At 36.0% G+C, this 13,221-nt stretch overlaps 1 protein-coding gene across 2 annotated transcripts in view; it reads right to left on the bottom strand.

Moving 5' to 3' along the window:
* Positions 1–12,944, bottom strand: part of RLF (RLF zinc finger) — a 67,853-nt gene extending 54,909 nt beyond the window's left edge. Inside the window, exon 1 of one of the 2 annotated variants that reach the window (XM_019737169.2) lies at positions 12,666–12,944. In XM_019737169.2, coding sequence (XP_019592728.2) covers positions 12,666–12,908 — 243 coding nt within the window. In that variant the 5' untranslated portion in view covers positions 12,909–12,944. The remainder of the gene's footprint in view (positions 1–12,665) is intronic. The other variant, XM_074334481.1, reaches the window with a different exon arrangement.
* Between the last annotated feature and the right edge of the window lie 277 nt (positions 12,945–13,221).

Raw genomic sequence — 13,221 nt, 5'->3', positions numbered from 1 at the left:
GTTTCAATTATCAAATTTACAATTTTTACTGCAATAAAATGTAAAACTTCTGTGCCTAAGATAAACTAGAGAGAAGATAATTCCAAAGTATATGACCAACAAAGGATTCATGTTCAGATTCATAATTTCATAAACTGTTAAGAAACAGACAACCCAATTGAAAAATAAGCAAAAAATAAGAAAAGGCAATTCATAGGAAAGGTAATATAAATAGCAATAAATACACACTAAAATGAGAAACAATTCCTCACAAGTAATCAGATGAAAAACAAATTAAAACCACAATGAGATACCCTAGTCCACTTACCAAAATGCCTAAAATTAAACTGACTACATTGAGTATTGGCAAGAATGTAGGGTAATGGTAACTTTCATACACTGATAAGTGGAATAAAGTGCTACAAATACTTTGGAGAATAACTTGGCAGTATTTATTATAGTTAATGATAGGCCTATATATAAACCCAGCAACTTCACTGTAAACATATACCCTAAAGAAATTCTTACATTCATGTATTAAGATATTTTTGAAAGATGTCCACCCCACCAGTGTAAATGCCTCTAAGCCCATCAATAAAAGAATAGATAAATGAACTGTGATATACTTACATAATAAAATACTGCACACCAGTGAAAATTGCATCAAAGTTACAGATACCAACACAGATAAATCTTAGAAACATGATGTTGAATTTTAAAAGCTTCAAAAGAATACATACAAGTACATCATTTAAGTAATGCTGAAAAACATAAAAGAATACACATTGCATTAAAATGCACAAATAAATTTTAAAAAGTAAAGAGATGCAGAGGAATGATAAAACATTCAATCACTTTATTTCTTAGGTTGTGTTCATTTTAGTATACTCTTTACTACTTTGTATGTTGGAGATACTTGATTTTTTAAAAAGTAACACAAGCTTCAAAGTTCTGAGCAGAACTGATTTTCAATCTAGACTCCTATACCCAGCCAGAGTAACATAATCAAGGGTGAGGAGAGACCTTGGGAAGCTACTAAAGGGTATCCTCCTACATTCAAAACAAGAAAAATACGTGGAAACAGAGGCCAGAGGCCAGGAAACAGAGGATCTAACAAAGGAGAGAAGCAAAGACAAGTCTTAAAATAACAGTTAATAAAATGAAAATTAATTTAAAATGGTAACATATAAGTACAAATTGTATAAAAACACAAGAAATAAATGAATGTTACACTAATTCTTCACTGAAATGCAACAAATGGTAATACTTTAGTAATTGTCTTTCAAAACTTTCTATACATCATTGAAACTTTTTCTTTAAACAGATCTTAGCTATCCTTTCATATCAATATTTAGAGCACTGTTTTTGCCTGTAAATTTTTATTTGAAAAAATACTGAAATACACAAAAATTCACAAATAAAATTCATACATAATCCCACTTTAAAATTTTGTATGCAATAAAGAAGTGGTTCTATCTAATTCCACTTCTGCTCCTCATCCCCAAATAACCTCTATAAACAACTGAGCACATATGCCTTACATACATAGACAAAAACTTTCCAATTCTGTGTAATAATATCCTGGGTTCAAAGGTTTTATGGCTGTGGGATGTCAAAGGGTACTTATTTTTTGGCATTTCCAAACCTAAAATATCTTATTAAAGCCCTTCATCCAGTCTAACATAGATGCCTGCCATTCCTGCTCTTCCTTAAACTAGTAGGGTCTTCGCTCCTCAATCACACACCTGCTTCAAATTTTGAGTTTGGCAACCAACACCAATTAAGCTGATTATAGAAAAATGGCATGGAAAATCATGTCTTTATAATCTGTACCAAGTGGCAAAGAGCAATAATGTTGCCTATTTAAAAATCATTTATATTAGGCTTCAAAATTATTATGCAATAGTCAGGCATTGGGAATTGTTTTACTTATTTATGCTCCTGTTACCTAAAACACTAGTTGGAAGGTAGATAAATACACATGGTCATCAAACTATGACTACTGACTATGGTATCAAAAGCAAATGTAATATAAAAAATTGTTTAATGTTTTTCCTCTCCACCAGACAATAAACTCACAGAGGGCAAGAACCACATCTGTTTTTTCATCCCTGTAGACCAGAAACCAGCATACTGAGTAGCATAGTAGGTATTTTGTAATTACTTGCTTTTGATGCTTTGCACTATTATTAAAGGATTTTCTAACTTTAAATTTGATTAAGACAGTTTTACAGGTACACGTTGATTAGAGTGAAATATGCCTGATACATTACTAAAGCAAATTCAACTAAGTAGATTTGATTCCAAATTCTCACTGCTTCATTCAAACCCTAAAAAGGAGAGCAGCATTTTGACCAAACTGCACTTGTGTAAATTTTAAAAAGGAAATGCTTAGATCATATTTTTTAGAAGGATGCTTATACCAGATCACAATGATACACTAGTCCTGAATTTTGTTTGGTGGTAAATAGATATGACAAAGTTCAGAACTTTAATGAAATTATAACCTATTCTGATGCTCAGCTAACATTCTAGACCAAGAGGGAGTTTCACCTTTAAAAGTTTTAAATGGAATGGGCTAGATAACCTCTAATATTATTTGTCCCCCGAAAATAAGATTCTATGATTTTATGAAAATATGGCCACCTTTCCCCCAGGGACTCAAATCCAATTATGTTATAAATTCAAATCACTTTTGATAAATGCATATTTCAACAAAATGAAATACATAATTTAAATCCTAAACAATAAACCAAGTTAAAACCAATAGCCAAATGAATAAAAAAATATTTTATATAGAATGATCTGTTGATTATAACAGGTCAAACCCATTACAACCATTATAAACCCAAAGGGCATTCACATTGCTTCAATGTAATAGAAATTAACTGCAAATTACATTTCCAGTATACAAAGCTCATCCATCATAGGCTCTCTGAATCTAACACTATACTAGCTAATGCTCTGTGAACATCTAGGAAACTTTTTTTCTTTTAATAGGCTGTACATTGACAAAAAAATGGAGAAAAGGTGCTCCACATGAAATACTTCTTTAAAACAATATTCAGGATAGAAAGGAAATAAAGAAACTGACACTGTGTACCTATCTGTTACCAAAAGCTATGCTACCGATAGTGTTATACTGTCCCATTGGGGCCTCACAACCACCTACGCGGTAACTTTCTATTACCCCAAATTTTACAGACAAGAATATTGATCCAAGGCAATGTTTAAAGTCACAGTGTTGGAACAAGGATTTAAAGTGACTTAATGTCAAATCTACTTTCTATTGCATATGTTCTCCATTTCATAAGACAATAAAACATGAGACTGACCGAATGTGATGCTTTATCCACATTTACTGCTAAACTTTATGGGATAATTTGCTCTAGGTTTAACATTTTCATTTACCAAGTTCTTTAAACACTGAAATCAGGATTTTGCTATGAAGGAAAAGCCAAGTAAGGAGAGTGAGCATAACAACTAATGCAAATAAATAATTTCAGTTCAAATTTGTAGTGGTTTCCACTGGTTGGCATTTAGAGGGGTAACTGATAACCCACCAGGGAGCAGGATCTAATATTAATTAATACTTTTATTTATGTAAATGAGTTTTCAAAAATCTCATCCCTTTTATGTTTCTGTTTGCTTATCATTTATATATTGATACTATATAAACAAAACATTAAATATTCACTTATTTCAATACAGATGCACAAGACAAATATTTGGAGATGACTTACAAAATAATCTTTAGCAAATGTTTTCCAGTAGAATTATACAATTTTGGAGGAGAATCAAACCTTAAAGGTCATCTCATTTAAGCTGCAATTTGAGGCCCCAATTAACAAAATGATTTGACCCGAGGTCATACATCCATTCAGTGGTACTTTATTTGAAAACATATAAAGATAGCAATATAAGAAAAAGTTAGCTAATGGAAAGCACTATTTCCAGTTATTCAGCTATGACTTAGTCTTCCCAGAATGTAATAGCATCCATATATAAAAGATCAATAAATATTTGTTGGAAATCAGTACACTGACAAATCTATCACAACAATCAATCACTAAATTGTAGCATACATTCCAATGACTTCAGATTAGGCTGCATATGTTCTGCTTCTTGAGAACTTCAAAGCAGCACAGAATCTCAAAATTACATGGTTATACTCGATGATTAGATACAATCAAATTTTAATGACTTTCACCTAATAACAATTTAAAATACAGGTATGTAAGTAAAAATAAACCTCATAGGAAAAATGTTTTAATATCTAACACACATGAAAAAATACCCAAATGCTGTTAAAATGCAAATTAATATAACAGTGTGACAGCAATTTTTTAATATCAGATTGACAAATATTAAAAAGTTTAATAACACCAGGATTGGCAAGAATATATTGAAACAGGGACTCCCAAACACTATTGGTGGAAATACATATTCAACTTTTTATAGGCCAGTATCCATTAAAATTTAAAATAAACATTCTCTTTAATCCAGTAAATTTCATTTCAGATATTTATGCTGGCAATATAAATAACCGATGTTTAATGTTTAAGGATGTTCACTGCAAGTTACTTGTGAGAACAAAAAAAAAGAACAAAAATAGTTTCAGTATGGTACATGCTCAACATGTACTGATATAGAAAATTGTCTTCAATATATTAAATTAAAAAGTAAATTGCAGAGGAGTACCAAGTGGCAAAAACAAGCTGTTAAGAATACATAAGAGACTGTTAACTCCTCTGAGGAGTGACTACAGAGGGACTGAGGGCAGAGGGGGTTTTCACTTTTCCATTAAACCTTTCTGTATAGCATTATATATTTTGCCTTGAACATTGCTTTTATAGTTAATTTGTTGTTAATTAAGAGTGTTGAAGGTTTTGCTATCTACAGAATTTTAAATCAGTGCAGTTGTCAATGAAATACTACAGTTATTTTTTTAATGTAGTAAATATGTATCCTACATGGAAAGATGGTTACAATATATCAAGTGAAAGCAAATTTTAGTATGTAAATTTGACACTATTTTCCTAAAATTGTACATATATGTACATATCATACAGAAAAATTGTTTAAGGATACATTCCCAAACTGTTAACCTAGGAAAACGTAGAACTGGAGTATAAGGGGGTATGTGAGAGTTTTCATATTTTAGTCTCCTTCTTTTACATTGTTCTAATTTTTTACAATTATAATATATTCCCGAATTTCTTGGGCAATTAAAAATGTTAACATTTATAGATACACACATACTATATATGTATTTTTTCAAAAATCAGATAAAAACACCAAGCTATTAACAGTGAGATTATATGATACTTTCGCTTTCTGCTTTATGCATTTAAACATCTTGTCTTAAGCTTTTAGAATGAGCATGTATTAATTGGAGTCACAGGAAATTATACATAGTTTTACTACTTTAAGATACCGTATATATTTTAAATATATATATATGAAAAAAGCAAGTTAAAAAATGAAATCACAAATAAAAATATGCCTTGTTTATACAACCATATAGCATAAAAATGCAATTCTCCAGCTAGTCCATTCATTCTATCAGATCTGGTAATAATTCTTATAAGTGCCCATATTAATGAAGCATTGTTGTGCTGGCTAATGTGACACTCAGTTTATTTCCTTGAGTAAAAATACTCTGAACTCAAATGTCAGCACAGTAAGGTACTCAAAACAACACATTAGAGAAATCAGACATAATACAAAAGTGATGAGAAATAGACAAATACATTACTAGTTCCCAAGCCAGCTTTGTTGCAGAAATATTGGTAAACCTGAATAAATGTGAAATCAAGATATGTCTGAAATATAATTCATTTTCAACTTCCAAAATTATACATTGAAATATTTTTTCATCTGTGACAATAACTTAAAATCCGCAGACTTCGGAGGAAATTTTTTCATAGAAAACTCAGTCATATTTTAGGCTGAAACTAGGGAATCAAAATTCAGTGGTGTGCAGAAACATAAAGCAATCAACTCTTCATGATGTTTCACTTTATTATAATGAAAGAAAAGCAAGTGACTTTGGGGCTGGTATAGGGTTTAGAACATGGTAAAATGTTAAATGTTTTGAACCTGCTAAATTTGGCAAATGCTATACAACACTTAATGTCTCTCTAGGAGATTCACAATACACCTTAAATATAAAAGACACATTAAAAAATATAGTCAATGTTATAACTATGTATAGTGCCAGGTGGGTACTAGACTAATAGAGGCGATCACTGCATAAATTATATAAATCTCCAACTATCCTACTGTACACTTGAAACTAATATAAAATAGTATCGAATGTCAACTATTTAAAAAAAACACACGCTTTCAGGTTCATGTTTTAAAAGAGCTAGTATTAAACAAGTGGTACAGAGAAAAAAATCCACTTATCCCAACTTATATGAACACAGAATCCTTATTTCAAGAAGTAGACGCACACACACGCGCACACACACGAACAAAACAGTTTAGGAAATGCTGATACAGGAGAAATAGATGGGCTCTGGAATCTAAAGACTTTGCCACAGCTTACTATCATGTGACCCTGGAAAAGTTACTTAATTTCCCTGGTCCTCAATTTTCAATCTGTAAAATAAAAATAACACCACCTACCCGAGTGCTTGGCACATAAAAGATGCTCAATAACTTAAATAGCCCCTCTAATTTTTCATATACTGGTTTGTATACTGGCTTTATGTCTAAAATGAAAGTTTTAGGAACTTATTTTTTTATACCATCTTGCTCAATCCCTTATCTGTGGTTCAGGTTTTCCAAAATGATGTCAATCATATCCAAAATAAATGCTTCAATCTGGCTATGCAAACCTTGTGGAAAAAGTCAGTACTTTAAATATTTATGGAATATAAGCTACCACAGGAAATTCTTAGAAAACATAAAATAAAAATGAGGTTCTACTCTTAGGTAATGAAGATACTAAGAACAATAAGGTCTGACCCCTGCTGGGAAGCAGCTTAAACTGGCTGACAAAACAAGGTCCCTGTTTCTTGATAAAGACAGGTAGGACTTGCAACTGTTACCCTTAAGTAGTCAGGAATTTAAGGAAGGGAGGAGATAAAAGATCAATGAATACTGAGTAACCATTAAGTGCTAGGGATTATTCTAGACATTAGGTAAACAAAACAGTCAACAGCCTCACGATGCTTACACTCCAGGAGAGAAGACAGACAAACAAACATGTCAGATAGTATAAAGTAGTGAAGAAGTATAAAGCAGTGTTAAGGAGTTAGAAGATGGGGACATGCTGTTTTAGATAAGATAGTCAAAAAGGCCTCTGGGAAAGGTGACAGTGTCTAGAACTGAATGAAAACAAAGTACATAGTAATATACCAATGCCTTTGCAGTCTTGAAGTAAGTGGTGCTTTCTATTCAGATTTTTTTATTAACATTGTTCAGAAGAGCATGATCGACAGGTAGACACAGAAATCACTAGGGGTCACAGTACACAGCAAGAGACCTGGTGGTACCACAGTAAGTTATAGCACCCAAAGTTCCCACTGCTTCACAGGTCACATTTATAATATGTTTTGGTCAAACGCACTGCAAAGCTAACTTCTGCTATTATAACTACCTGTTATCTAGTTTCTATTTAGACATCTTCCAAGAGATGGCAGTACAAGAAGAAATGCGAATGCGTCAAAAATCCTTTAAAATAAATGAGAGGTAAACCTCAAGAATATTCACGGCTACCAACCTCAAGGCAGACTGATCCTCCCCATCTCCACATTGCCACACTGTTGTCCTATTAGGCTGCTAACTCTTTCTCAATACTGTAATGCCTCCCATTTTCTCCCTCCATCAACACTATACTTCATTCCACATGTGTAAATATGTCCATTATTATATGAATGTATAAACTGATTTTTAACACAAGATTTTACATCAGGTGTTCCTTTTGAAGTACTCATCTCTTGAGTATATCATGCAGTCCCTACAATATATTAATAATTCATTCAACAAATTAGTTTTGTGTGTCCGGCACTGTATTAATTGCTAGATACCAAGAATACCAAAAACAAACAAACAAAAAAACTAAACAAGACCCACACTCTTACTGGCTTACTAGTCAACACAAGAGACAAGCATGACATGGAAACAAATATTCAGGCACCAGGCTTATGTACGAGATGCTAACAGAGCACACTAAGTGAAAGAACCGCACCATTCCACCTGCTGAAATAAAAAATGGTTCTGAAAGACAGTTAATATTTGAGTCAGGTCTTAAAAGGATAAATAGGCAGATGGGGAAGGGAGGGCCCTGGGATTAATCAGGCCACCTGAGACACTGTGGTGAAAGTAGACAAAAAAAAAGAGGCTGGAAAGGTGGGAGCTGGGGAGGAAGAGGTCTTGATTCTAAAAGCTTTCACATACTAGGCTAATGATTCTGAATTTCATCTTGCCTTCAGGGCAAGAAACCATTTAAAGAATTTTAGGGAATAAAGTGACTAACAACATTATATTTACAATTTAGAAAGAACACCAAACTGGATTGTAGATAAGGCCAGTCAGAAGGCAAGAGAAAACTGTGAAGAGGTTGTTGCAGTAGGATATTATGAAGCCTGAACTGAGACAGTGACAACAACAAAAACAAGAGTTGAAACCATCAGTATGTACAAAGTATCAAAAGAACATAAACAACTATAAGGAAATCTATTTAGTGAAATCAGAGAACATTCACAGAGGAAGCGACATTTGCACTGGGCCCTAAAGAAGGAAAAATCACCATGCAGAAAATGAGTGAAAAGGATAGAGCAGCACAATGAAAGGGAAAGATGTAAGAATGCTTGATGACCTGAGATCTTGTTAAAGTAGTCATTCTATCCCTTTGGAGATGAGTCAGTTGGTAAATATTTACTGAAAGCCTAACATGTGTCTTGAATTTTGAAGAATCAAATGAAAATTAAGATCAACTTTCCCAATATAATGCACTTGGAAATTCATAGGCAAAAGTTTACTCACAGAAGTGACAGTGATAACACTTTGGTTCATGGACTCCAAGTACCCCTAAATAAGTAAGAGTGGGGTTGGGACAATGGGATTGTCTAGGTAAAGAGCTGAAAAGTAAGTTATGGGCAAGTTTTTGAAGGCTTTTTATTCCAAAGCTAAGAAATCTGGATAACTCAGACAATTGCGAGGGCATTGTTTTTTACAGAGATTGTCTTATTTAGTCCACACAACAATGTATTTACACAGAGAACAATAAGTACTATTATTATTCCATTTGCAAATGAGAAAACTAAGGTTTAAAAAACAAATTGCCCATGGTCAGACAGTTTAAATGGTGAAGCCAAGTATGCCTATCTGATTTAGACCCTATGTATTCAATCATTAATCTAGAAAAACTGCAATACATATATGCAGTACTTCTTATTTTAACAATTAAAAATTTAGAAAGTCACTGTTAGTCTAGAACTTAAAAATGTCTCGTATATACAAGGTTTACTCATGAAAGTACTTTGCCTGGAAGTCTCAAAGTATAATCATTCACCGAGTAACTTCAAGTTTGCTAATGAAGGCTACTTTAAAAGTCTTCAAAATTTGTGTTACAAATAGAACCAGTTGTAAAACTTTATGAATCTTGGTTCCCAAAATACAGCAAAAACTTGAGAGAATATCATCAATTTTTCAGCAAAACAAAGGAAGACTGTTTTTTGTAGTTAATCTTATCCACACTGTCTGGCAGACTGTTTTCAGAAAAGGAACCGAGGGAAAGAAGTAAAAAACAAAACAAACAGAAAACCACATCCCACAGTCACTGAACACAAATTTTCACTGAATACAACTTGATCTAAGTACCATTTTCTTAGCAACTATTACTTCTGAAGTTTTGTTTTTATTATCTTCACAAACTTCTGAAAATTGAACACAGCCCAGAATGAGACAAGCTTCTCTATCCTTTAAAAGGTTAGTTTATTTCTTGATTTCAAAGATAAAGCTATTTCTTTTAAGTGCTGTAAGAGATGAAGTGGATATGGCCCCAGTCTGCTGCAGTAGGGATCTACTTGGCACAATCTAAGTCTCCAGGATAACATTTGTAAACTAAACACCTGATGAAAACACACTTGTGGCAATTAAGCATCCCAGAGAGCACAGGTCAGGCCTTTATGACATTATCATGTAATGCTACTAGTACCTATCTTTACACATTATGTACTCCAAGAGAGCAGGTTTCCAACATCAGTATGTCAGTCACACACACAAGCAGCATTTCTTAAAAGGATGGCTTTTAAATGTGAAACCAAGACTTATTAAACCAAATTTGAATGGTGAAATTTTTCCTGCTTCATCATAAAAATTAAAAAAAATTTTTTCTGTATCTGGGGAGCAAGAATACTCTAAGTTGACTTTATCTGGGCTATTGGAAAAAAATGTGACAAAAATACTGTGATATTGTAAACAGTTGTATATAAACTTTCTATTCTACTGTTTGTATAACGTATTAAAAGGAGATAAAGATCAGAAAACAAAATATAATTTCACAATCATAGTTTGCCCAAGGTTATCAGCTAACAAATGGTAGTCACAATTAAGATCCAACTAACTCCCAATCTTACATGCTTCCTACTACAACATACCATCATAGAACACCTTTTATTTCATTTATTAGTCCAAAAAAATGTTTTGGGAGAAATTTTAGGCCAAAAAAAAATCACAGAAAAGACAAATTACAAAAGTACTTTCTTTTTAAAAATCTTCTGTGCCCTCACATCTCTAGGTGTGACTAAGACTCAAGACATTAAAACATTCATTTAAAACACAATCAGAGCTGCCAGAACTAGGCATACAGAAGAATATGTATATGATATCCTCTGACAAGTTTCAATTTGGTTACATTCATTCTTGTTCTCTTTCTAGGAAAACAACTTAATCTTGGAAGTCTTAAGCCAAATCCACAATTCTGCCTTCCTCCTCACTACTCCTTGACCAAGTAGCTCCCCTTTCTCCCAAAGCTTTGTGTTCCTTCTCATCTCCACCTGTGGCACTGGAATGCTACACACACACACACACACACACACACACACACACACACACACACACACACACACACACGGCAAACATTCACATGGCTCATTTTCATCTTTTCAGCTATGGGGCCTTCCCTGACCACCATATCTGAAGTGGTCTCTCCCAGTTACTTCTTTCTAAGCACATATTGCAATCTATAGCTAATCTTTTTATTTTTACTGGTTAATTATCGTTCTCATTAGGATGTTCCATGAGGGCTTTCCTTCACCACTATCTCTACCTCCTTTCCCATCATTACCAAAACTGCACTGGAAATTCAGTTATTTCTACCAGCTCCTCCCAACTGTAAATTCATCAAGGGTAAATGTTGTCTTATTCATGTTTCCTCAGCACTTGGGTAAGTGCTTGGCACCATCCTATGGAGTCAGTAAAAGTTTGTAGAATAGATGTGTGTAGTAAGTACAAATGATCATTACTAGTGAATAGGCAAAGAACAATTACACCTTAACACTTCATGGTGCAGGGAAATGCTGCAGGTTGTAGACATAAAAACTGGAGTGATACAATGTATGGAAAAGATTAGCAAGGACAAAATTCCAGAGATGAGGGGCTTCTAGAAAGGCAATCAAGCAAGTGCTCCGGACCAACAAAGCAAATTGTCCCACAAAATTATAAGCTTGGAACACCACAATTTATTCAACATAGTCAACTCCTTATTAAGAGTCCAACTGCCAATATTCTATGATTATTTTGCATTCTCTAAGGTATACCAGGTGAGGAGCAGAGGGGTGGCTCTGAAACCCGGGTAACAGAAGTAGAAATAGGAACGGCATGCATCTTTAAATTTATAGAGGACTCGAAAACATTGAGAAAAATCTCGGAGCGATCATGCAGACTAAAAACATACCAATAAATACGTAATCACGGGTTAGAACCCACTATGGCACAGAAATGGTCATAACGACTGCCAAAGAGACCACACTCCACATCTTTCTCGACTCTCCTCTACTCGGAGATCTTAAGAATCCCTACAAGGCTCACCAGCCTAATTCCTGGTAGCACAATCCTCGAGGGAATACAAAAGAGTCGAAAGAACGGCTTAAATGTCCAAAAAAAAAAAAAAGCAAAACCAAACAACCAACCCCGCAATCCCTAACCAGAAAGCCCTAAGACGCCTTTCAAAGCCAACTGTCATACCTTTCAAGGACCCAGTAGACGCTGACTCTAAAGATAAGTCTCTGGCCCCAACATGTATCTCCGGATTATTCAGGGGGGAAAAACCCCCACAAAAAACAGGTTTTCCATTTTGGAAATCTGCACGCTACTCAAAAAAGGATCTCCTGGCAGGACTAGCAATCAATCCTTCAGCGGGCAATGGCGCTCCAGCCACCCGGCCGGGGGCACAGGCAACGGCGACAGGGCACGGCCCTTCCAGGGAGCCGCCAGGGCCCTCAGAGCTCTCAGTCTGGCCCAGCGCAACCCGCCCAGGCGGTGGCTAAAGTCGGGCAGTGGCGGAGGGGGGCCAGTGGTTGAGCTTCCGAGCTGGGCCTCCCCGGCCCGGGGGCGCGGCGAGACACTGAGATAGAGCCTTTCAGTCTGGCCGGGGCTGCGGCAACGGATTTGGGGCCTTTTCCCCTGGCCTCCCCGCCCCGCCGCCCTCAGCCAGCCAGTCAGCCCCTCACCTGGCAGAAGCTCCGGCAGTAGCTCAAAGATGAGACCTCCGACACCTCCTGCTCCCTCAGCTCCGTCTCCAGTTGCCACAGACACGGTCGCAGTCCCGGGGCTCCTGGCGCCGGAGATGCGGGGCGCTGACCTCGAGCCATGGATTCAGTCTCCGTTCCGTCTCCGGCTCCGGCCCCAGCCGGAGCCTCAGCCCCAGCCCCAGCCCCGGCAGCGGTGGCGGCGTCTCCCTTTCCGTCCGCCATCTTCCCACGGCCCAGCAGCGCGTAGGCAACCAAGCCACGTGACTCAAACCTGGCCCCGCCCCCGTTCGACCGCGCGTGGTGACGCACTCCCTGGCGACGCTGGCGCCCGCCGAATTCCGTCACTTGCACTCAGGACGCTCCTCCTCTCCGGGTCTTCCCAACAGCTGCCTTGGCAACAGACTGGCAAAACTGGCCAGAGAGGCTCCTGTCCACCTGAGTCCTTACGATGATCTTTTATCATAATCGGGTCACCGAGCCGGACATACCTAATAACTGCCACTATTCAGACTCCAGGGAACTTCTCCACATCTCT

The sequence above is a fragment of the Rhinolophus sinicus genome, linkage group LG06 (genome assembly GCF_036562045.2).
Source record: "Rhinolophus sinicus isolate RSC01 linkage group LG06, ASM3656204v1, whole genome shotgun sequence".
Classification (NCBI taxonomy): domain Eukaryota; kingdom Metazoa; phylum Chordata; class Mammalia; order Chiroptera; family Rhinolophidae; genus Rhinolophus; species Rhinolophus sinicus.
This window is presented reverse-complemented; position numbering and strand designations above follow the sequence as displayed.